General features: G+C 39.2%; 1 protein-coding gene across 2 annotated transcripts in view; it reads left to right on the top strand.

The window, feature by feature from the left end:
• Positions 1-21356: 21356 nt before the first annotated feature.
• BMP2K (BMP2 inducible kinase) overlaps positions 21357-25829 on the top strand; it is a 124629-nt gene continuing 120156 nt past the window's right edge. The window contains exon 1 of one of the 2 annotated variants that reach the window (XM_028507648.2): positions 21357-21738. In XM_028507648.2, the coding sequence (XP_028363449.1) occupies positions 21570-21738 (169 nt within the window). In that variant the 5' untranslated portion in view covers positions 21357-21569. The remainder of the gene's footprint in view (positions 21739-25829) is intronic. The other variant, XM_028507650.2, reaches the window with a different exon arrangement.

The raw sequence follows: 25829 nt of genomic DNA on the forward strand, positions 1-25829 counted from the left end.
GGAAATAGTCTGGACCTTGGAGCTCAGAGACCTTGGCTCTAATCCTGATTGTCCATTTACTGGTTGAACATGTCATTTATCCACTATTAACGTGAATCTCATGCTGTGTAAAAGGAAGATAATTACACATGCACTAACTGGTACTCCACAGAGTTATTATAACGAATAAGTGAGAAATTTTAGGTAAAAGTGACTAATTCAGTGCTTGGCTTATGGCAGGCCCTGGTGACCAAGTGCTGGAGGAGTGATGGTCTTTGTTGAAAACAATGTATTTAGTTTTTTAATGTCCTGCAAGAGGCTCACATGCATATGAGTTCTGGTGCTGATTTCTTATCAGTTTCCAAAACTTACCCTTCTTGGAGGAGCCTACACCCAGATCTCCAGAATGAACTCCTGCAGCTTTGCTGCATCTCGTGGCAATGACCACAGGACAACTGTGCTGTCTGGTGAATTGAAAGTCAAGTTGGTTTTGTTGTTAAGCCCGTTTTAGAGTTGGAGGACTAAACCCAGGGATTTTTTAAAAAATTCCCAATAAAACATAAGATGGAGTCTGAAACCTTAGAGCAAGGGCTATCCTAGAACTTGGGACATGGTTTACTTAAACTGTTTTACCCTTTGTTTTCTTACTTATAAATAAAAATAGTAATTGTTCTATAGGAACATTATGAGAATTAAATTTAATATTATGTATGTTAAGTACATTGTATAGTATAGTATACAGTTAATAAATCATTCTGGACTAGCATTAAAAGAGATTTTTCATAGAATTATATACAGTTAACTCCTAAACAATGTGGGGGCTAGAAGTGCCAATCCCTGCCCCATAGTAAAAGTCCGCATATAATTTTGACTTCCCCCAAACTTAGGTGTTCTTTAGTATTTGTCAGGGATTTGGTTCGAAGGCATTCCATGGATACGAAAATCTGTGGATGCTCAAGCCCCCTGTATAAATGGCAAAGATCCATACCAATAAATACCAGCCCATACAGCCAGCCCTTCACCTTGTGGACTGCCAACTGTGGATAGAAAACAGTACAGGTGTTTACTGGAAAACCCCGACATATAAATGGACTCATGCAGTTCGAATCCACGTTGTTCAAGGTTTCACTGTAATATTAAAATTAAAGGTCAGTTATAGATCGCCTACTCCAATTCCCTCCTTTCTAGAATTAAAAAATAAGTAAAAATCTTAGAAGGTTGAAGAAATTTAGCCAAGGTCATGCAGCTGTTAATGCTGGGCAGGGTATAATAGCTTTCTCCAAATAGTCAAAGAAGGAAAATAGATTTCTCCTGTAGGACCCCCAGGGATAAAGCCAGTGGGAAAAGCTAGAGGAGATGATGTGAAGAAGACATGTCTAACAATCTCAGTGTTCCACTGTTGAAATAAGCTGCCTCAGGCTGCCCCTTTCCCCCTACTTGTGTTTCGAAGCTGCTTTGAGGAAGGTGGTTTTATGTATGAAGCAGGCCAGTAGTATAGTTATCACTCCCAGGCTTGTATGCACTGGAGATTGATCATATGCATTATGGCTTGGCCACATGGTTGACAGATCGACCCAGACCTACGGCAAAGCCAGCTCTGGAATTTGTGCTTACAGGAACATAGAAGCCACAATTTCACTGGAAGAAAGGACTGAAAGCTATAATTTCTTAGCATTTTACATGAGATTGAGAAAATGTCAAATCTATATCAAAGAAGGGCTTCAAGGAGATTAGAGAGAGGCTAAATTCCTCTAACCCATCTGGCATTGCCACTGGGTATATATAGAAGCTTGGCTCAACTCTGATGGCTGGTTAACCACAATTGTAGAATCTGTAATTTTTCTGTTATCTGTCCTGACAGTCTCTTTTATTTATGTGGAAAATTGAAAATTGACTGTAATTATGAAATCTGACAACCTCAAGACAAATTCGTTTGAGCATCACTCTGCAGAAACAATGTGAATTGAGATGTTCCATGCACTAGACAGCCTGAGGAATGTTTGTTCACAGTTCAAGAATGTGGTATCATCACAGTATCTCCCCAACACCCCACCCCCCAAAAAAGCAACAAAGAAAGTTCTCTCTTAGAAACAATCTGAGTGAAACAAGACTGACATGAACAACAAAAGAGAAGTGAGAGGTGATTTGAGGAAGTAAAATATAGTTCAGTCAAGACTGGGATATTTCTGTGGAACCTAATAAAAGGGGAACTCCAAGATATGCCTTGCATTTGCTCAGATCTGGACCTGAGTTTGCATATTTTTTTTGATTTCAGAGAATGTTCTGACTAAAACATTAAATATACTTAGTGTAAGTGGTTAATGAAGCCAGCAGCAAAGTGGGCACATCCTGTTACATTGCACATTATAATAACAAAACTAATATTAACTGAGTGCTTACCGTGGGCAGGCACTGTGCTAAAACGTCTCACATGAGTTACCTTGTTTAATCCTCATAACAAGCTTGTGATGAAGGAGCTATTCTTAACTCCATTTTCAGGAAACTACAATTTAAAGAGATTAACTACTTTCCACAGCTGATAAGTGTTTAACCGTAGGTTTGAATCATGGCTTTCTGTCCCTGAACCCATACTATACTGTCCCTTTACCAGTGTGACATCCAGCATGAAATGTATGCTTGTTGTGTTAGTACCACCGCCATGATCGCTGGAAGAGCCCGCTATTTACCACCTTTAGTGGCCTGCTCTGTGCAAGCCATCCTTGGGGGAACTGCACACCTCTTTCATGTCAATCCTTGGAAGAAACCTTCTCAAAAATGAGTTCTTTTTCCATCAGTGTCATGACAGACCAAACATCTACTAAGGATAATAGACTTTCATTGGGAGAAGTAGCATAAATTGACCAGGAAAGACTTCTCATCAGTATTTCATTTATAACAATACTTAATGCTAAGTGTGGCTCACAGAGGCTGCTGAGGAAACCATTCAAAGGTCCAGGCTGTCTGTGGCAGGTCTAACATTTGGAAACCTGAGAAGGTTGGATATAGTGCCAGCCATCGACACAGGAAGAGCAGGTGGACACTCAGGATGCTGAAAAGGGAACCTGCACCCAAATCATCTTCCCCCAGAATTGCGAATTGGTCTAAAGTTCTCATCACTGCTATCAGTTATTTGGATAATGCCCTTAAATTAGAATATAAATATATTCTCAAAAAGATGAATTTGCCTTTATCCACCAGCATTCACTATAGATCAGTGAGCTGGAAAGTGAGAAAGGAGAACTGGCACTAAGGGCTTCAAGAGAATGAGACCACAGTAGGTAAATGCTAATGGAAAAGAAAATCGACGAGGTCACTGTGGTGGTTTCCAAACCCAGGTCTGCAAATTAAAATTGGCCCAAGATGAAGCAACAAGGACAATGCAGGAAAATTGAAATTAAAATCATAAGTTCTGAGATCATGTCCTCCTTTTTGTATGGCACCATGTCCCATGTCATTTCTTTTATGCAATGATTGTGATAGTACCTGGAGGTTACGGGTTGTTTTTTTTAATGTCTTTCCTTGGCAAAATAAAAAGCCAGCAACTTTTCAGATCTTTAATGTGTACAGGCACATGTGCTAAGTGTTTCACGTTCAATATTTTATTTAATCTTCACCATGACTATTGGGGGAATGTACTGTGATAATCCCTATTTTATAGAAGAGGAATCTCAGGCTTAGAGGATAAATAAAGGCTGTATAGCTATTGAGTGGCAGAACTGTGGTTTTCCCTTCTTACCACTCCCATTTCGGTTAGGGACATTGGGCCTTTGTGAGAGAGATGAGTGCTAAAAACAGAAGGAGACGTGTTAGAGGAACTGAGTGCAGGATAAAAATTTCACCTACTTGGTTTTACCAAAGAGTCCCTAGAACTTGGCTTGCAAAAATATTTCCCTTTATAGTCAACATTTGTAAACTAACCTCATAAAATCCTAACAGGCTAAGGACAAAAGACTCTTGAAGTTTATCTTCTTTTTTATAAATGAGGAAATTTAGAAGTAGCATCTGACTTAAAATTCTAACTACTTGCATATTATTAGCACTCAGAAATGTTTACTTAAAGCAAAAGACATAACACAGCCATTATAGCTTGTGTAGAAAAAAATAGAGGAAGTGTAGCCTGATGAAACCAGTGAAGTATCTGCAAGTGATACACTCCAACTCAGCCAGTGTGCACTCGACAAATAATCAATTACTAAAAGAATGAATGGGTCCCTAAGTTTATGTTGTTTATAATAACATGGGCAAAATATATCTTTTTTGTTTTGGAAATAAACATTGAAGACCTGCGAAGATTCTTAACCATGATTTAACTCTTCAAGTTAATGGACTAAGTGTGCTTGCCATTAAATATAGATGGGAAGTTAAAGTATGCAAACATGCTTATTTAGGCAAAATACACATAGTGATTAAGTCTTAAAAATTAATATCATTCATTTGGCATCTTTCTCAACTCAACATTTGAAAACATTTTACATTACTGACCTTTCTTTTTGCCACCAGGGAGCCTAACTAAGTCCAGAGTTATGCTTTCTTCAGGGAGGGTGGAGGAGTGCTCAGCAGTCGCAACGACCTGAGGACATAGCTGGCTCTTTCATGCTGGCTCTGGAACACACATCCAAGAATTAGAATGAAGGCTGAAAAATGTGTTCGGCATTTACAAGTCCTTATGTACTCCCAATTGGCATCTCCTGTTGACTAGTACCATGCGTGAACAGTCAACTAAATTACTTTGGAGGGGGCATGGGTGGAGGGAACAGAACCAAATGGTGTTCTGTGGCCTCAGCTCTAAGCTTCAGGAAATCCCACTATAATTATTATACCTCTAAGCCAAAGCTCTAAGAAAGTCCATTTAAAGCTTTTGAAAGGTAGGTACTGAGGCAGCCACGGGGACCTCAGAGAACTCCTCATCTACCCCATAGACCCAGATACAACCTATCACAGTGGGAGCTCAACTCCGCCTTGAGAAGTTTCCCATTATGGCTTGGGTTTGCATGAGAAACATGACCCAACTGGATGGAGGGACAGGTAATCTTCAAGATGCCTCTTCATTTATTTGGGATTCAAGATCATGCCCTACTTCCTTTACCCATAGAGGGAAGTTAAAAGTCATGATGACAATTCTTGAGCCTATTGCTGACTTTCAGAATCCATGACACTGATAAAGTTGAGCCCTCAGGGCCTAAAGGAAATGAAAAATAGGGTTTGAGTTTTTCCTTTATTTTCATTCTATACAAACCTGCCCATTTAACAGTGGCTAGATCTCTGCCAAGCAGCTAAATTATCCACAGAGGTTCCAGCAGTTATCCAGCTGTGATTCCTGCTTGAGGCCGCATATTCGGAAATGGGGGTTTCCTGGAGCTCCATGAAGAAGTGCTGTACCACGCAGGGTCACGAGCCTGAACACATCACTCCCATTGTCTTCTGTGCGGGGCCAATGGCCATTTCAGGAGATTCTGGAAGTTTAAGCATCAGCCAGTTTAGAAGTTGGGTTATAGGATCTTGGAGAATTACTTTTCAGCTGGGATACTGGACTCACTCCTTCATTTCTTTAGCAAAAATGTATTAAGCACCTATTTTGTGGCACTAGAAAGGATGGGATTACCAACATTTTGTGGACACTTTCAGAGAAGCAGCCAAGTGAAGCTAGGACTTGGGGTTGCCGGCCATGACCAGCCCAGTTCTACAGGCCGTGCTGAGTCTGGGGCCAAGGCATTCCTCACCTGGATCTCAGTCTCACACTTTACTCAGCCCCGCAAATGGAAATGACCTATTTGGCATCATCTTTCATTTTATCAGATTTTTTTCTCCTGAAAACTAAGCAAAATCTAATTACATAGTCTCATGATAGATCCACCACATACAAAATATTAAGGCTGACACGGTAGACTGCATATTAGCCGACAAGGTCTATTTCAAATCAATAAAAACAAAGACCTTTTTTTATTTTTCTCTGTGGCTTCCAGTGCACAGTGTTTATTCCATAGTTGACATTTCATAAACGCTTACTGCATTGAAAAGAATTCCAATGGTGAGGAATTTTTACCTTGGGCTTTGTTTGATTGGATGTAATTATTTGCTTGACATTTTTCATTTGAAATGTTTTGAACCAGTGAATGGTAATACCAAGTAGCAATAGAATAACAATTGATTTATTTAACTTTTAAGCTGGGAAAATTTGCCCACTCAAGCAGCAAAATTTAGTCATCCAGGCTACTGAGTATTTCCTTACTTTTATACCAAATTTCAGCTTATGTTGAAGTGTTCATCACTAGTGTTCATCTGAAACTATACTGAACTATTGATTTATTAATTTTTACCCTTGCTCTCAACTTACCTATTTGTAAGGTCAATGTATAATTGCCTATTCTCTAGAAATTGCCGGAAGGTATGTCACCTACCAACTAGATATTACTGTACACGTGCAATTAATTAGTACTACTCTCAATGCCAATGATTCAATATTCAGATACATTGAAATGAGTTGTAGATTGCAAGCAATAATGTACTGAATTTTCAAAAGTAATGTATTTCTAGAACATACTGTGATTTAAGACTATCACAATAACATATATTCTCACTCATTCTCACTGATATTTGAGTTGATTTTCCTGAGAGAAAACAAGGTGGAATCAGCCAGGTACCAGGAAGTACACAGAGCATACAGCAAGTCTCCCTGGTCCTCCTGTGGGAGCGTGTGACACGCATGCTTGTCATCAGTCACATGCGTCGCAGTGGAGGAACAGGTGTCGGCTTCCTGCTCTGCGGTCATAGTCGTTGCTGGGAATTATGATCAGTCACCTTTGGAAAATGCCCATGCTACAGCAGGATTGCTTACCATCAAAAATAAGAATCTCCCTGATTTCACTATTTAAAATTGCACCTAACCACCTACCTCCCCTGGTCCCCTTTTCTGCCTTTGTTTTATTTCCATAGCACTCATCTCCATCTGACATGCTATATATTTTAATTATCTTTTTATACTTTCCTTCTAGAATATAAACACCCCATGAGAACAGAAATAATTGTCATATTTCCAACTATTTCCCAAACTTTTATAATACTGCCAAAAGTGATGAAGAGAAACCACACAATCTAGTAGTTTCTCTGTTTAACAAATTAGAAACAATCACAACATTTTTCAAAGACTTGAGTAATGTATACATTCCAAGAACTTCTGAAGAAACACTTCTCAAATCAGTATCTTCTAAAGGGAAACTATCCATCAATTGTCAGAGGAGACAGTACTATTAACTAAACAATAGATTAGATTAGTGATTCTACTAAATGAGACCACTAAAACTTTCCTCTGCATTATAGTATTACAAAGGATGAAACTAAGATGAATCAATTTTTAATTGGCAGCTAAAAGTAAAAATATTAAAAAGTCCCAATTTATTTTGTTTTTTTTTTTTAAATCCTAAATTTAAATAATGCTGAACATGAATGGGCTCATGCAATATACTTATTTTTAATTAAAGTTTTTATTTTGAGATAATTGTTGTTTCACATGCAGTTGTAAGAAATAATACAGAGAGATCCCATGTATCATTTATGCAGTTTTCCCCAGTGATAAACATCTTGTAAAACTATAGCACGGTCTCACAGCCAGGATATTGACGTTGGTAGTTAATATATACAATATTTCCACCTCCACAAGAGACTCTCATGTTGCTCTTTTGTAGCCACGCCTACTTCCCTCCTGCCCCAACTCCCTCCCTAACTTCTGGGAACCACTAATGCATTCCACATTTCTATAATTTTGTCATTTCAAGAATGTTATACCAATGGAATTGCTTGTTCTAAGGTTATAGTGTTTAGTTGTTTAAAATTGGCTTTTTTTTTTTCCACTCAGCATAATTCTCTGGCTGTTCATATAGTTTGTTGAGTGTATTGATAGTACCTTTCTTTTTACTAAATAGTATTCCATGGTATGGATGTACCACAACTTGTTTAACCATTTATGTGTTAAAGGACATATAGTTGTTTCCAGTTTTTGGCTATTATTTTGATCTTTTTTTAATAACTTTTCAGTTTTTCTTTTTTTTAAAGATTTTATTTATTTATTTTTAGAGAGGGAAGGGAGGGAGAAAGAGAGAGAGAGAGAAACATCAATGTGTGGTTGCTAGGGGCTGTGACCTGCAACCCAGGCATGTGCCCTGACTAGGAATCGAACCTGCGACACTTTGATTCGCAGCCCACACTCAATCCACTGAGCTATACCAGCCAGGGCTCAGTTTTTGGCTATTATGAATAAAGAAGCATAAATATTCATGTACAGATTTTCATATGAACACAAGCCTTCAATTCTCTGGGATAAATGCTCAGGAATTCAATTGCTGGGTTGTATAGTAGTTGCATACTTAGTTTTTAATGAAACTGCCAAAGTATTTTTTAGAGTGGCTATTCTATTGTACAGTCCCACCAGCAATGTGTGAGTTCCTACCATTTTCTCTAACACAAACTCAGTGGGGAGGGGAAGGGGTGTCTTGGTACTGCTGGGTGAGAATGGAAGGTGAGGCTATCTCTGCTGATACTCCAAGGGGCTCATTACAGGCTAGCAGAGGTGAAAGTCCTGGTCCCCTGCCAGACCCTGACATCACCTTGGGGGGCTGATGCACCTCCTTGTAGCCTGGTAAGAATGGATGTCTTGGCCCCCACTCAGTCTTTGTTAGTCTGGGAAGGGGAGGGAACTACAGTTTTTTTCCTGTGGTGTTTGGCACCACACAAAAAAGAGAAGTTTGAAAGTAAAGAGAGAGTAATGTCTAAAATTATTTTTTGTCTTGCTAGGGTGTTCCTTTCTTGGTCTTCAGTTTGAGAGAGTAGGCTTTTGCTGGGTGCTCTTTTTGTCTGTGCTCATTGGTGTCCTGGGCTGCTTGCTTTTGCAGCACACTTAGGATATATGAGGCAAAAACAACAACAATAACAACAAAAAACTGAAGTTACCACCACATTCTTCTTCTTATCTCAGGGTCCCTAGCTGATCTGCCTTCTCTCACCTTTCAAAGTCTTCTCATGTGTGTTTTATATGTAAAGTCCAAGGAGAAAGAGTGAAATAGGAATAGAGGAACACATCTCTATTTTATCTTCCTGGATGTGGAAGCCCATGCAACATATTTTATTCATAAAACTGTCAAATGGGTAAGTTGGTAGTCATTATTGAACCTTCTGAAAAAAAAAAATCTAGATCTTTATTGTCCAGTATGGTAGCCACTAGCCATCTGGGAATATTTAAATTTAAATTAATTAAAATTAAATACATAAAAATCTAATTTCTCAATTGCACTAGCAACATTTTGAGTGCTCAATAATAGCCACCTGTGTCTAGGAGCTACAATATTGGGCTATGCAGACACAGAACATTTTGAACATCTCAGAAAATCTGTTGGACAAAGGTGAACTAGGCACCAAACAAAATTGTTCAAGATGCTATTAAATGTTTATTTAAAAAACAGGGGAAGAAATAAAAATATGTAATAGATTGGTGAATAAATTACCCTGTTAATGATAGGGATAGAAAGGATGTGAGTTTATTCACAAAGCAAATTTGCAAAATGGACAACAATCTAGTACCATTCCACAGATTTTTTAGTGACTTTAAGCTGTATGGGTCCATTCCTATGACAATCCATTTTTCTATGAGTTGATGCAACTTGGAACTTTACTAGCAGATTGATGCGGCAGCTGTGATTAGTGTGTTTTTACCTTGACATTGTGTGTTATGTTATGCTCAGATACCATCTGACAAGTGCTAGACATATTCATTCAACATCATTTTATTTGCTAAAGGGGATATGTCTACTTTATAGAATTGTTTTTCAAAAACAATAAACTGAAATGATATTGAGGCAACTTTAAGCAAGAGAGTACAATTTCAGGGCAGCAGAGCCCAAGTAGATGTAAAAGAGCCAAATATTTTGAAAATTTCAGAACTAAAGTTTATTATTTAATTTATTGAACTATTTATAAAATGCATGGTATCACAGTTCAACCACTAATTTCAAATTGGCTTCATTACATAATGGAAAAGTAAGGAAAAAAACTTAGCCGATTTTAGTCTATATCTAACTTCCTTCCTATTTATATCATATGAGCATAAATACCTTTCATTGCCATACCAGCCACATTGGACCCCTTATTACTGAAATACCTTGTGCTTTCTGTTCCCCTGGTTAACTTACATTTTACCTTCATTAACTTATTCCACATATATTTATCAAGTGCCTACAATAAGCCAGGACATTCTAGGCACCAAAGTACATCTGTCAACAAAACAAAGATCCTTGTCTGAACACTTACATCCTGGTGAGGGGGGCTGGGGAGTAAATAAATGATAAATATAATAAATAAACTGGAAGATGAGTGCAGTGGAAAAAGAAAAAATAACAGGTTAAAGGTAGATGCAATGGGAGGTCTGAGGCAGACTAAGTCAATATTACAGGATCATTTGTTGAAATCTCAGCTGTTTTCCAATATCCATCTCAAATGCCACCTTCACTGTGAAGTCGTCCTTAATACGCTAGTTAAAATTTACTTCTCTTGCTATGCTCCTTTGGTACTTCCTATCTGTGACAGCACTTAGCTTGTGTTAGCTATGAATGCGTCTGTCCTTTCATTAGACCATAACACTTTAATGGAGAGAATGTGCCCTATTAATCATTTTATCTCTTGCAGAATCACACATAGTGGTTGGCATAATAGGTATTTATTGAATAATGAACTGTAAATTGAACATGAGTTGAAGAAGACCCAGATTATTTATAGAAGATAATTCTGGTATTAAGATTCAAAAATACAAATTCAGCACATAGACATGGGGTGCCAACCTCTGTTCACACTTACGTCGTTCCCTTCCGCTAACGTTTACAGGGCCAGAGAGGCAGTAACTGTTTTGTTGGAGAAAGTCTTTTTCTGCTCTTGCCGGGATTCTATTAAAAAACACCACTTGTTAACATGCTCAACAAATCAAGTAAAATATTGGCATCATCGAGAACTTAAATTTGTCTTTAGGCCTGTCATGCATTATCCATACAGCCTACTAAATTTACTGTGATGCATTAGAATTCAGGCATCTTAACGTTGTTTTTATATAATATCATGCTTTTATCTGAGAAGATAAGATTTATGTAAAATTGTCAATATTTGTTTTTCTTTTCGTCAATAAATAAAAAAGGTACATTCTTCTCTATTTTTATCACAAAATATTCTTCTTTACACACTTGAGAATGAGTGGAACTTGTTGGTTGAGAAATTGTATTTCTTACAACATAATAACATACTATCTTGAAAGTGCTGATATAAATAATATTTATTGCATTCAGGAGTACTAAATAAAGCATAGCTATGAAATTGATTTTGTTGCACATTCTGTAGGTATTCTAATAGGTAGGTATGAATAAAAGACTTCCCCTAAGCATCACGTAACTAAAAGTACAAGTAGTTTTTGCATTTTATCTCATTTAAAAAAAGTTTCAGAATGCAAAAAAAATAGTGCTTAATTACAGATCATTTATGAATTCTTAATTATTCAGATAGATTGAATTTGTTGAATTAGTGATTAGTGTTCCTTTTTTGAATTACAGACGTGACAACATGAAATATTAATGAATGTTCTATTGAAATTGCTGATGATGAATTCTGGTGATGATGAAGAATTTAAAACAAACCTCTTTTACATACAGGAATGTGCTTGTATTCTTGATATTTTTATTAAACTGAAACATTGATGTTTCTCTTAAAGCTACTTATTTTTATCCCAGATGCACATAGTGGTATACATTTCTATTCAGTTTTATCCCTGATGTGCAGAGAATTACCACAGAGGATAATAATTCGAGTTTTCATTATTAGGGAAACAGGGATTATTCCCTATGGTAATTACAGGAAAGTTGACGGGTCATAAGTGAGAAAGGTAACAGTGGTGAGTGGAAGAGAGAATGCGCTGGTCGTGAGCAGCACAAATGTACAAATGTAAAGCACGTACAGGGTGATCACGGACATAGGGAACCATCCCCTTGCCTGCTAGAGTCAACCTTTGTTTGCCTAAGACCTTGAGTCTTCTGTCTCATTTCTACTTTCCCTTGCAACTAGTACAACACTACATGCCTGTGTATTTATAGATAGGCCTGTGGTAAGTGCCTCCTCAATTAATTTAATTATTTATCCCTATCCAGACAAGTTACTAAATTTACTCTTTGTCTTCAAGGCTGTTTTCAAATGCTATCAACACAAGTGATACACATTGTTCTGTGAAGTAATTTGAGGCAGTTTTAGTTGTTTGACATGCTTTTAAAGTTGTGACCATTGATTGGTTGTGATGCTATTACGAGTGAGTTTGAAGGTTAAGTGGGCCACATCTATAGTTGGTCAGTGCTCTTAGGTAAAAGCATCAACACCAGTATCTCTAATAATGATTATTTTTTCTTAACAAGTATTGCTAGACATGTTTTCAAAGACCAATGGGTTTACACATGTGCAAAATTTGAATTATGTGTCTGGCAACACAGAATGAACGCTTTAGTGCATAGCTGCTGGAACACACACACACACACACACACACTAAATGTGTAAGTTTAGAGCTTGTAATAAATGAGCTTGTCTATAGAAAGGATGTGACATGGTGACTCAACAGAGGATATTTCATTTGTTTAAAAATGAAAAGAATTTTAATAAAATTTTTAACCACATATGAATTTCTTTTAGCTACACAATTATTTTCACTGCTGTATTAAAATTCTTACTCAGGAGTGTGGATTCTCTGGCATCCTGTAGATGTTCTGACTTACTGCTAGTTTATCAGCGAACACTAGCTAGGTGGTGTCACGGTCAGAGAAGAGGATGTTTTTAATCTGTCTGTGTAGTGGGCCCACTGCTGTTCATAGATAAGAGAGAGAAGAGAAACAAGGTATAGTGTTGAAGTGTGAAAAACTAAAAGATTAAAAAAAGCACACTTATCCTTTAAGAATGGTTTCCTTAAACATTATTTTCAGAGAAACATGCAAATAACATAATGGAAAGCCAACAAAAAGCAATCTGCAAATATAATTTAAGAAATGAGTACATAAATATGATTTTCATTTTAGCTTGAAATATGCACGAAAGTGGTGTTTGATCCTGATCAAGTTGTAGAGAAATGATAAAAATTGGTTTTCTGTAATATCCGTTCACACATCATAAAGATTTTTCAGAGGAAAGACTTATAATAGGAAATTCTTCTTTTCCTTTAAATAACACTGCAGTTGAATTTATCTTTCCTTGTCTAGACTCTGATCAATTGAAACTCTCCCCTCGAAGCATCTGTCTTTAATTTTTTTTGTGAATCCAAAACGAAATTCTAAAAGGCACATTTCAAAATGTCAATCAAAGTGACGTTTGTTATCCAGGCACTTTAATTCAATAAGTACTTAGCACCTATAACATGCCTGATATTGGACTATGTATACAATGGAATTACTTAAAATAAAAAACCATACATCGTATATTTTGTTTGATAGTTAAGACTTACACACACTGACCAGTCAGAGAACACAGTATGCTAAGCTTTGCAGGCAGACAAAAGCGCTATGGGGTTCAGAGAAATAATGGATTATTATGAAGTGGGGAAGCTGAAAAGAAACTTCCTGGGGAAGGTAAGTTGAGAAAGCTGCATATATCCAAAGTGGATGACGAGGAAGAGAAACCGGTGTTCAAGGTCTGGGAAACAGCAAGAACAAAAAGAAAAGGGGGAGGTATTTTAGACGGCAGAAAGTAAATGAGCCTAGAGCAGATTCGTTTGTTTGGAGTGGTGGGGACCCAGTCATGGCTGCAGCCTCAGACTATGCTTTCAGATTTACTTCAAGTTTCAGAGTTCTCACTGTGCATCTATCATTGTCTTGTTGATGACATTACTTATGGCATTCTCTGCCTTATGCCGTCCATATTTTATCCTTCTTAAAAATTAATTTTTTATTTTTCAATTACAGTTGGCATACAATATTATATCAGTTTCAGGTGTACCACATGATGATTAGACATAACTTATGAAGTGACTGCCCTGATAAATCTAGCACCCATCTGACACCATATGTTGTTATTACAATATTATTGACTATATTCCCTATGCAGTTCCCTTTGCATCCCCATGACTGTTTTGTAAATATCAATTTGTACTTCTTTATCCCTTCCTTTTTCACCCACCCCCCAGCATCCTCCCTATCCAGCAATCATCTAAATGTTCTCTGCATCTATGCATTTGTTTGTTTCATTTGTTTATTTTATTTTTTTAGATTCCACATATAACTGATATCACATAGTATTTGTCTTTCTTTGTCTGACTTATTTCACTTAGCATAATACCCTTCAGGTCCATCCGTGTTGTTGTAATTGGTACTCTTTTTTAAAAAAATTATTTTAAAGATGTTTTTATTTATTTTTAGAGAGAGGGTAAGGGAAGGAGAAAGAGAGGGAGGGAAACATCAATGTGTGGTTGCTTCTCGCATGCCCCTTGCTGGGGACCTAGCCTGCAACCCAGGCATGTGCCCTGACCAGGAATCAAACCAGCAACCATTTGGTTTGCAGGCCCGCACTCAATCCATTGAGCTACACCATTTTGTTTTAAGTTTTCCACTTCAGAATCCAAACCTTTTCTTATAGTCCCATACACCGAGAAGTTTCCTATTTCTTGTTCTCTTCGACTACCTGTATTTCTTCCTGAAGACTGTCTTCAAAGATCCAGGAAACCACCCAGGTTTAAGTTGTCCAATGTACTTGAGTCCCACATACCTTTAATAAGCACTTACTACAAGACTGGCATATACAGAGACAAAGAAGCCATGGTTCCTGCCCTCCAAAAACTTTCAAGCAGGAAAAAACTTTTCCTGCCCTAGTCTTCCTATATTGTCTTTTATTACAACTGCAGTTTAAAGTTTTTCAAAATAGAAAAAATAAAATCAATGATAAATACTAAGAAGCTTAATATCACCCCAAATAGAATAATCAATAGATTATATCTGTGAAGTACCTGTGATGAAAGGGTAGTGTGATTGAGTAATTTGTGTCCCAGCTCTGTCACTTCAAGTTTAACTTCGAACAAGATGATATAGGAAAAGGGGAGGGAAACTGTTGTTTCTTGGTAACTTACTATGTGTCCGACACTGTGATTTGTAACAATTATATATTGAATACTCATAGATCACATGACCTCCCAGCTGCCACTTCAAAAACCAAAAATAAAACCAGCACCATTACCAAAAACATGGCAAAAGAACACATTCTTCCCATGTTAAAGATCAATAAAATTCAGGTATATGTAGGCTAAGTAGCTTGAGGTTTCAGACACATTCGAGAGTTGAGCCTCGTCTTAACCTTCCAGCTCTACCACTTACTAGGTTTTGGGCTAAGTTATTCATTCATGTATTCAATACTCACAGTTTTTCAAACATGTTGCTTGGCACTGGGTTTTAAGTAAACAATGTGACATGGTTTCTTCCCTTAAAAGCTCTTACAATGTAACAAAGGAAGACAGGCACGTAAGGAAGCCTTATAAATCAGTGAGAAGTGTAGTTCTGGAAGTCCGTGAAGAGTAGTGTGGGATAAAAATGAGTCCATTGTATCCAGGTCTGGCAGATAGCAGAGGCCAGGACAGCTTTCACAAGAACTGCGGCCCTGGAGATTCACATAGTCACCCACTGAGTCAGGTGACTGTGAGAAAGAACAAAGCATTCTTACTTGAGCACTGGGGCCTGAAGCAGCTTGGTAAGAAATGAAAATGACTCAGAGTGGCTGGTGTGAGAGAGTTCTAAGTCATGGCTAAAAATATCTGTTTTCTTGGTTAGATAATTAAATAAATAACATACATATTGTGTCAAACATAATGTTCATATAGGTTCTTAATAAATGTTTCTTTCTACTGTTGTTCTTTTAGTCACTGTGTTTGATTATACCACCTTCTAGCTCTGAAATTCCACGAGTCCTGCCATGTGGCACAGGTTCTCTTGAGTATTGATTCATACACTGTCTAGCACATTGTACACATTAAATAAATATTCTCTAGCTCAGCTGGCAGCAGTTTGGTTAAAAGAGGATGTGAATTTTGATAAATGGTTGAAATGAAAGCTGAATTTAGCTTCAATCCTCTCCTTGTCTTTGTTCCTCTACAGAAACTTGAATAGCATTTTTCATGTGTGTATGTGAATGTTGTGGCAGTGTAGAGTTCAACACATTGAGACAGAATTCAAGATTTTCCATGGGAACTGCTAACCTGCTTCCAAATCCAGAAGAGCTGCTTTTCTGTCCCCAGAAGTTCCTAAGGTCATAACATCAACCATACGGCCAGGGGATTCGAAGGCAACATGCTGTGATAGCATAATATTGAGAGCACAACATGTCTGTACAGAGCTTACAGCCAACTCCACCTCCACTATCAGTGTTCCCTCTGTCTTCGTTATATGGTTGTGTACATACTTGTATCTCCTCTCGAAAGAGTATAAGCTCTTTGAAACCTTGACTTGTCTTATTCAACTTTGCCTTGCCTAGTGACCACCTCAAGTCACAGCATATCTACCAGGGGTGTCCAAACTTTTGGCATCTCTGGCCATACTAGAAGAAGAAGAGTTGTCTTGGGCCACACATTAAATACACAAACACTAATGAAAACTGATGAGCAAAAAAAAGGTTTCAAGTAACTTTACAATTTTGTGTTAGGTTGCATTCATAGCCATCCTGGGCTGCATGGGGCCTGCCAGTGGTGGGTTGGGCACCTCTAACCCACTGTAGATATTCAGCAAGTATTTGTTAAGTTAAAAAAAATACCTGGTTAATCAGAATATAAAGATAACCTTATTTATTATATAGTAGGGTTCCCTGAACTCTAGCAGCCCACTCATATTAAGGTAAGTGATAAGGCCAGAAGGCATAGGAGGGGGCCCTACAACATCAGATTGTAGCTATCATATCATTTATTGCACATTTTCAAGGAAAGTCTGCATGGTATAGTGGTTAAGAGCATGAGCTATAAGCCATACTACCTGGGTGTGAACCTTGTGCAAGTCATAAGACCTTGAACACATAACCTAATTTCTCTGTGCATCAATATTCTCTCATCTACAAAGTAGGATAATAATCTGAAATGCTATCTAATAGCATTGTCATAAAGATTTACTGAGTTAATATGTGTAATGCACTTTAGAATAGCACTGGTACATCAGAAGTACCTAATCAGAATTAATTCTTATTTTATACTCTGCTAAATTTTTATATAAATATAATGGGGAGCAGGGTAGTACTTGGTCATAGGAAAGAAATGCAAAGGCTATTAAGGATGGGAATGTTAGGAAAATATCCAGAAATGTGACTGTAATATCCAATTTAGGCCAAATAACTTCTTTAGGCAGAAAAATATCCCTGCCATGAGGTGTGAGGCTGAGGTGCTGTGTTCCTGATGGAACCTGCTTGCCTGGGTGGGGGATCAACATGTCTCTCTTGGTGGTGAAGTGGCCTACCTTTTTTTTTTCTAAAGATATTATTAATCTACTTTTATAGGGGAAGGGAGGGAAAAAGAAAAGGAGAGAAACATCAATATATGGCTGCCTCTCGCATATCCCCCACTGGAGACCTGGTCAGCAACCCAGGCATGTGCCCTGACTAGTAGTTGAACCAGCAACCCTGTGCTTCACAGTCCAGGGTTCAATCCACTGAGCCACACCAGCCAGGGCCAAAGTGGCCTACGTCTTGAAGTCATTTTTGTAAGTATGGTCAAGTTGTAGGAAAAATTGTATCATAAAAAATCACTTCAAGTCAAATGAGTTACATGTCCTATTAAGAGTATTTGTAAGCAGGTTGGTATTTATTTTTAGATTTTATTATTTATTTATTTTTAGAGAGCGGGGAAGGAAGGGAGAAAAAGAGGGAGAGGAACCTTGATTTGAGAAAGAAACATCAATCAGTCGCTTCTCATACACGCCTGGACTGGGGACGGAACCCACAGCCCAGGCATGGACCCTGATGGGACATGGAACCAGCGATCTTTCACTTTGTGGGATGACACACAACCAGCTGAGCTACACTGGTTAGGGCAGCAGCTTGGTATTTTAAACCATATGATGAGATTGATTTTTCTTAGTATATAAAATTTATAATGTATAGTGATGATGTGGAGTACTTTAAACAGGATTTAAATATCAGTGATCTAAAGGGCCACTTCTTTTAATAATGGAGACATATGTTCTTTAATTAATGGACTGTAAGACTTTTACTTTCTCAGAAAGCAAAGATTTGGACATTCACCTGTATATATAGCAATAATGTTAGGCAAAGAAAATAATATTCCTAATAGTAAAACATTATGAGGTTAACAATGATAGAGGCATATCATGAGAGGGAAATATTGATTTGTGAGCAAAAATGATTCATCAGGCATCAGAAGTGATGACTTATAAAGGTAATTATGGCACTAGACAAAGCCTTTTGGGATAAATATATTTTCTTTGATTCATGTCAGTCACTCTTTCTCACTTAAGATTACATGTGTCTTTGAGAGCCACTTTACTACAAAAGAGGTGAGGGTCATAGTAACAAGAAGGGTTACAGTTTTCCAGTAGAAGATAAAATATAATAATCTTCCTTCCCCACATTGTCAAAATCCTTCATGTTTAAGGATATCAGAAACCTTTAGTTAGCTACAATGAACTGTTGACTTTATCAGGATACTGTAACATGAAACCTTGCAAAGTGAAGCAATCTGTTTTAAAAACAGTTCATTACGTGGCCAGTTCCCAACTATTTTTTATAGCAGTACAGCTACAAACATTTGAAAGTTGAAATGTAATTTTTATTTCTTTAACTTTATTAAATTATTCTATATCTGGGTTCTTATTGTAGGTCACCTCAATGCCAGTTTTTAAGATGGTCAGAATATTATCCATACATATATTTTTCAGAGATTTTATTTCCCAAAGCCAAATTGGGTATTCTTTCATAACCATGGCCTAACAATGAGTGCAAAGTAAAGTACTATAATTCTCAACAAAATTTTCCTGCTATTTAATAGTCTGCCCTTAGTATCCTAACTTCTGCCTACAAATTGGTTTAAAAATGTTCATTCTTAACTCACAAAGTTGCTGGAAGGGTACAATCTGACAGTAGATATCAGTAAGTTTTGCTAGGAGAAATGTTTTATAAATGCTTTGGCATTCTTGTTACTAGTTATGTTGTTATTATCTGTCATGGAATTTTGTGCAGTTAACATTCTATTCAAATTTTATTACATGCTTGGTGAAAAAGTAAATACATTGCTTGGTTACCTATAGTTTTAGAGGTGTGTGTGTGTGTGTGTGTGTGTGTATGCCTTAAACAAATTATCAACTTCTATATCAGAGATCAGGTTCTATGGGTACGTAGAAGTGATTTTCCTTACTATAGCAATTGTAGTAAATTGGCTCCCAAACTGATATTCTTGTGATCTATTTGTAAACTGTTTATTCTTGTGATCAGGAGAAGTTGTATTAGGCCCAAACTCTGTATGCTGGACTGATTCCAGTTTTGAACTGTGTGACATGGCTAAATATCTCTTTCATCTGCTTGAAAAATGTAATTCAAATATAGAATGAGACTCCACAGTGAACCCCTCATTAAAAAAATGGCCAGCTTATTTCTAAATGGCAATCCCCAATTGTCACATCACATCAATCATGTGACATAGTAAATCTGACTCCCATTGAGCAGGAATGTACTTTAAAGGTCAGGTATCCTGGTGAAATTTAGCTCAGTAAGTTGTGCAGCAAAAATGCCTAAATCAGAGCACTGTGGTGGCATCGGCAAAAATAGTTGCTCTTCAAATAGCAAAGGGGAGGAGAGAATGGAAGACTTTTAAGATTACAGTCTTTTGCCTAAGCACATTTCCTAACGTTTCTGCCTGTATCTCAAAAAGTTGAATAAAGAAATGGGGTTGGAGATTTTATAGAAGGTGCACACCGGAGTCCTACAAGCACAACTTATTTGGCCTATATTTTAAAAATTGGGCAAATACCATATTCTTAAAATCATCTATATTTCTGACTTCTGAAGGAACTGGAACCTTTGGCTACAGTGGTCTTGTATTCACATGGGAGAGAAGCAGGCTGGAGCTGAGGATCAGTTCCTCTCTTTACACATGCCCTGCAACTTGCTACTCTGTATCCAGCCCTTACTCCCTTGTCCATTTAGCCCACTTCACTCCGCAGGCACAGACACGCGCAGTTCATAAAATGGGTGCAATGGAACTTTTTTCTTTCTTTCTTTCTTTTTTTTAATGAACAAATCTCTCTATTAAATAAATGGTGGGGTGGGGGGACGGAGGAACCCAACGATGGTTAGTTTCCAAACAATCCTAAGTCTCCCGTTTTGCAATGATCTGACCCAAACCTACTTCTCCAGTATGGAACTAAGTGTGGAAGGATGGACGTTGTAGTCCAGCTCTGCCACAAACCCTCTGTGTGACCTTGGGCGAGTCCGTTAAGCTCTCTGGGCCAAAGGTGACGGTATGTAAACGGTCTTAATACCTGTTGTGAATATCTCTCACGGCTGTTGCGCAGCACACGTGAGGCTTTGAAAGTACACCTAATTTATAAACCGCAAAACGCTTCCCAGCACAAGCGTCTGTGAGAGTGCGACACTGGTTTTAGAAGTCGGTTACGGGAATCCGCTCTAGTTCCGTGTTGCCCCTATCTCCCACGCTCCGGGTGGGTGAGCGGAAGACGATCCAGACGATCTGGAAAACTGGCTTAGAGATGCAGCAAAAGTTCCTTAGCGGGGGTAAAGATGTTGGCGGCATTTTTCAGTCCCCAGTGTAACATAGAAACTCCTAACAGAGATGGCAGGCCCCGCCCCGCGGGCAGCGCGGGAACAGGTTCCCGGGCCAGCTTCCTGCTCGAAGCCGGGGTTCCACAGTTCTGGCCTGCCTCCTCGTAGGGACCCCAGACCCAGGACCCCACGCCTCGCTCTCACCCTCAACCCCCCACAATCACCTCCCCGGTCCCCCCTCCACGTGACAAGAGCCGGAACCGTCACTTCCGGCGGTGCGGGCAGCGCGCCTGCGCGAGGCGCTCAGCCTCTTCGAGCGGTTGGCAGCCGCGCCGCGCCGCCAACGGCCACGAGTGGCGGGCGGCGTGGGTCCAGCTCCGGCGCCGCCGCTGGCTGCGGTTCTGACCGTGCGGGTCTTGGGAAGCCCAGCCCACTCTCCGCAGGGGTCAGCCGCCCCGCCCCCTTCCCCCTCCTGCGTCCTCCTCCCGGGCTCGGCTCCGAGTGCTCCAAGAGGCGGGGGCGCCCGGGGCACTGGGGGTGGCTTTGGCGTCGCCCCCGCGCTCGGGTCCGCCCCCTAACGCCCCGCCCGGTCCCCGCCCTCCCCACCTCCCTCTGCGGGAGCTGGGCAGCTGCAGCGGAGCCGCGGAGCGGGCGGCGGGGCCGGGGCATTGAGCTTCGGGAGCGCGGAATGTGAGGCTCGGCGGCCCGAAGCACTCACGGACGCTCGGACGGGCGAGAGGCGGCGACCCCTCGCGGACGACCGGCCGTTCCGGGCTGCGGACTCGCCCTCTCGCTCGCCCTTGTGCACTCCCCGCGCCCTCCAGCGCGCCGGCGGGACCATGAAGAAGTTCTCTCGAATGCCCAAGTCGGAGGGCAGCGGAGGAGGAGCGGCGGGCAGCGGAGCCGTCGGGGTCGGGGCCGGCTCTGGCTCTGGGAGCTCCTCCGTGGGGGTCCGGGTGTTCGCGGTCGGCCGCTATCAGGTCACCCTGGAGGAGTCGCTGGCTGAAGGTACGGGCGCCCGGGGAGGCAGGTGAGGTAGGGTTGGGGTGTGGCGGTGGCTTCTCCCTGTCCTCGCCCGCTTCTCTTGTCGCCTTCTCGGTTTACTCTTCTTCCCTCTCCGCATCCTCTGTTGGGCCAGCGGGGGCTCTTAAGAGTAACTCGGGAATTCGCTCTTAAGCCAGCTCTTCTCGCCGCTGGCTGCTCTGACCAGTGCAGAGCTCCCATTACGAGTTTAAGTCATTTTCGGTCCCTCTTGACGCAAGGAAATAAGTAGAAAACGTCCTAGCGAGTGATGTGGGTTATGATTGGGTCAGTGACTCATTAGAGGGTCAGATCGAGCAGAATTGAGGCTCTGCTCTGCCAGCTGTGGCTCAGGCGGGTGTCATGCGTTGGCCTCTTCATCTGAGGCTCCAGCCGCGCCGCAAGGCACAGGACCCTGCAGCCTCTGGTGTTGAACCTGGTTTTGCGCCTGCTCTGTCATCAGTTGAAAAACAGTGTATTTCTGTGTGTGCGCGTGTTGGAGGTGATAATTTGCCTCAAATTCAGTTAGTAGGTGGATTTGGGAGAGCAGGTAAATTTGAAATCCCTTTATCTTTTGTTATTTAGAATCTTTCCTATTCATTCTCTTTCAGTATGTCCCTTTGGTAGTACTTTTAAGTGGTGGTATGAAAACAGGTAAACTAACTTGAGAAGTTTTGTGTTCCGTCCTTCAGTATCTTTACCAGGTTATATCAGCAGTTGCAGGTCTGCTTACAAAAAAGTTTACTCCATTTTAAAAAGAAAAAAATCCTACACGTAGTTTTGTGTTATTTGTATAATTGGCGTGTTCAAAATACTTTCTCTTGTTTATTACGTTACAGTGATTTTTGGGGTTTTAATTGCAAAATGGTATTATAAAATAAATACTTTTAAAAACTCATAAGAAATAATTGGTTGGTAAACAGCCCTTCTAAGTTCCAAGGTTAAGGGAGAAGACATTTGAAGAGTAGTTTTGGTTCTCTGAAAGATGATGTGGTTTGAAGGCAGTAGACTGAGATTCCACTTTTGTTTTTTTGACATGCCATAGCAGATTAGTACAAGAGAAAAATCTGAAGGCTTTTGTCTATAAAGTATTCTAAAGGGAAAGAGATGCTGAATTATTTAGAAGTGGATGTCATTGTTTTGCAGAACTTTGCTCCTAATAATGAACCTAGCTGAACCTTGGAGAGATGGAGGAAGGAACCTTAGTTTCTCAAAAGAATGAATATATATGGCGATTGGTCATGATAGGGGCATGACCAATTACTAGGCTGTACAATTTCCTAGTCCTTCATTATGTGTGAATTTCAAGGGATGGTTTAGATTGAGTTGTAGATTTTAGGAAGACAATGGCTGGTACCACATATGCCATACTTCTATCTTTGAATTGTATTAAGTAATTGAAGTTGTCTTGAGTAGTAGTGCACTGACTTCATTTCACTACCATTTCACTAAATTGCAGATGGGTCTTTTATTTACTAGAGAGAAAACACTGACATTTCTTCAAACTAGACTTTGCATTTGTAACTTCTATCACTACTCTAAACATATCCTATCATTACCCTAACCAAGTCATTTTCAATAAAATAAGTAATTTTGGAGTATTAAGAATTAAAAATTTCAAAGGGAGAGTGTTGACTCAGTGGCTTAAAAATTTAAAAAAATTCAAGCACTAATGTTCCACTGATTTGTCCTTTCTCTTGGAAAAATTTGTAATCAAGTGCTGGAGGAAGCAAGGGTTGAAGAAACCATTTTTGGAAGATGGAACTTTGCCACCCAACACCCCACCTTCTGGGACTAGGCTTCAGCTTGCCCTGGAGAGGAGGCCGAGGCCTGGGCTCTCTTCCCTCGAGTATTCTCTCTCCAGCCCATACACAACTAAACTTATCTATATTTGGTTTACTTTTTGATTCTGATAATTTATTCCTATTTCAGATGCTTAATATTCTCTCTTCTTTCCAAATAAGTAATGCCATACTTTAGGCAAGATGTTTAAGCACAAGGCTGGTTCTCATTCAAGAATGATCAATAATTGACAGGTGCATTTGCTGGATTGTAAGATTAGGGCAAGTGCTTCTGAAAAGGCATTCGAGTTTAGAGTACCTGAGTTGGGGGAGCCATACATTAAATGGAAAAATGGGTAGAAGCAGAGACCAAAAGACAAATTTGGTAGATTCAAATATTTTGCTTTAGGACTGTTTAAGCAGGGCCCAAGACCCTGTAGAGCTGTGCCCTGGAGTGTTTTTACTACTGTACTGCAAACATAGCGAGATTGCTCTGAATGACCTCTGCAGTGTCTTTGAGGCTTCAGAAAATCCAGCGTACCCACATGTGTGCTCATTCTCTCTCTCTCTCATTAGTTATGTTCTATAAAATCACCGTAAACAGCACATTAGTGAATACCAAACCATTCCTCTTAGGGGTAACACAGGGTTAGGGTACTGCAAGCCTCTGTTCACAACCAATCAATACATAACCTTGTTCTATTTGTGCTTCTGTTTAAAGACACCTTGTTTAATATATATTGTTGACTGATTAACATTGAACTCATGGCCATTTGTGGTTCATGCCTACATGAAGTTTAGCTAATACATCTGTGTTCTCTGTAAGGGGCATCGTGGCCTTCTTGTGCTTAGGAACACTAGACAACAAAATGCCTGGGAGCCATTTAAAAAAAATAAAGTCACCAGTAAAAAGCACAAAAGTAAAAAAAACATGACACTAAATAAATCTTGAAAAGTTACTTGTTTATAATATGAGAGGTGAAACCAGAAGGCACAGCATCACCTTTCTGACTCCACCTAAGCCTACTCAAAATTCTCACCACTATGTCCATGTGTGCAAATAACTGAAAGTGCCACTGTATTGATTTGGGGGATTTATGCTGATTTTGGGGGTACAAATACTGCAAGCAGGTGACTTTTCAAATATGGAATCCCCAAATAATGAGGATAAACTATATATACGTATATATATTTATATGCATATATATACACATGCATATTTATATATTTTATATATTTAGTTTTAAAAATATAAACAGGTTCCCAGGATTATATATACTTATGTTGTATGTTACACCTAAACTGCTGTAGTAGTTTTCTCTCTGAAATGTTATGTGCTTTGTATCATACTGTCTTTTGTTTGAAAATGCTGACCAATTGCACCTTTTTAGATCCTGCTCAAAGCTTAGAGGGCTGACAGTTTATAATGGGGCATTTTCATGGATTTTCTCAAAAGTGGTTTAGTTTCAGGAGTGCATGCTAACCAAATTCAGCTTTGCATTGTAGAAATGAGATGGGGGCATATATAAAATTTAGCTTGAAACAGTGTCATATTGTCAAGCACATACTTGCACAATTTAATGTAATCTTCCAAGTTCATAGTACTGGCTTTTTGATCACATGCCTCCATAGGCCTTCAGTGCTAGAGGAATTTAATATTGATTTTTAACCGGAAGAAGTTGGTCCTTGAGTAGGGGACCTTTTCTTCTAAGTGTTTTGGTTCAAAGTACAATTAACTGGTTTGTGTAGAGACTGGGACGTTGTCCATAATGTGTTGAGATAATTTAATCATGAAGTTATGGGGGTTAGATAGGAATGATATTTTGCATATGATTGGGTGGGGGAGACTATCTGATGTAGGCATGGGGATTTATTTACTACAGAGCTCTGTAGTAAATAATGTAGTAGTTCTGTCAGAATTAATGGCTTAGATTAAGGGGAGCAAATTTAGGCTTAAGTGTTAATCAGTTCTCGTTAATTTTACAGGAAGTGAATAAAGGACGTTTGTTTTTGCAGTAAGAAAATAATGGGTTTAAGTATATGTCATTTGCAGAAATTATCTGTGGTTTTCCAGTAACTTGTAAGTTAAAGTCCCCAAGAGAGGACCAAGAGAACAGAAGAAGGGGAGAACTGTTACTACTCTATAACTGTTTATACAGTGCCTTTCGTGTGCCCTGCTTTGTACTAGGTGCTATTTACACAGTGAAGGACAACACAGATGTTTCTCTGGTGTTGAGGAACTTACACATTATAGTGTGGAAGATAAATGTTAAACAGAAATCATCAAATTAAGGTAGT

This window comes from Phyllostomus discolor, chromosome 1 (genome assembly GCF_004126475.2).
Source record: "Phyllostomus discolor isolate MPI-MPIP mPhyDis1 chromosome 1, mPhyDis1.pri.v3, whole genome shotgun sequence".
NCBI lineage: Eukaryota > Metazoa > Chordata > Mammalia > Chiroptera > Phyllostomidae > Phyllostomus > Phyllostomus discolor.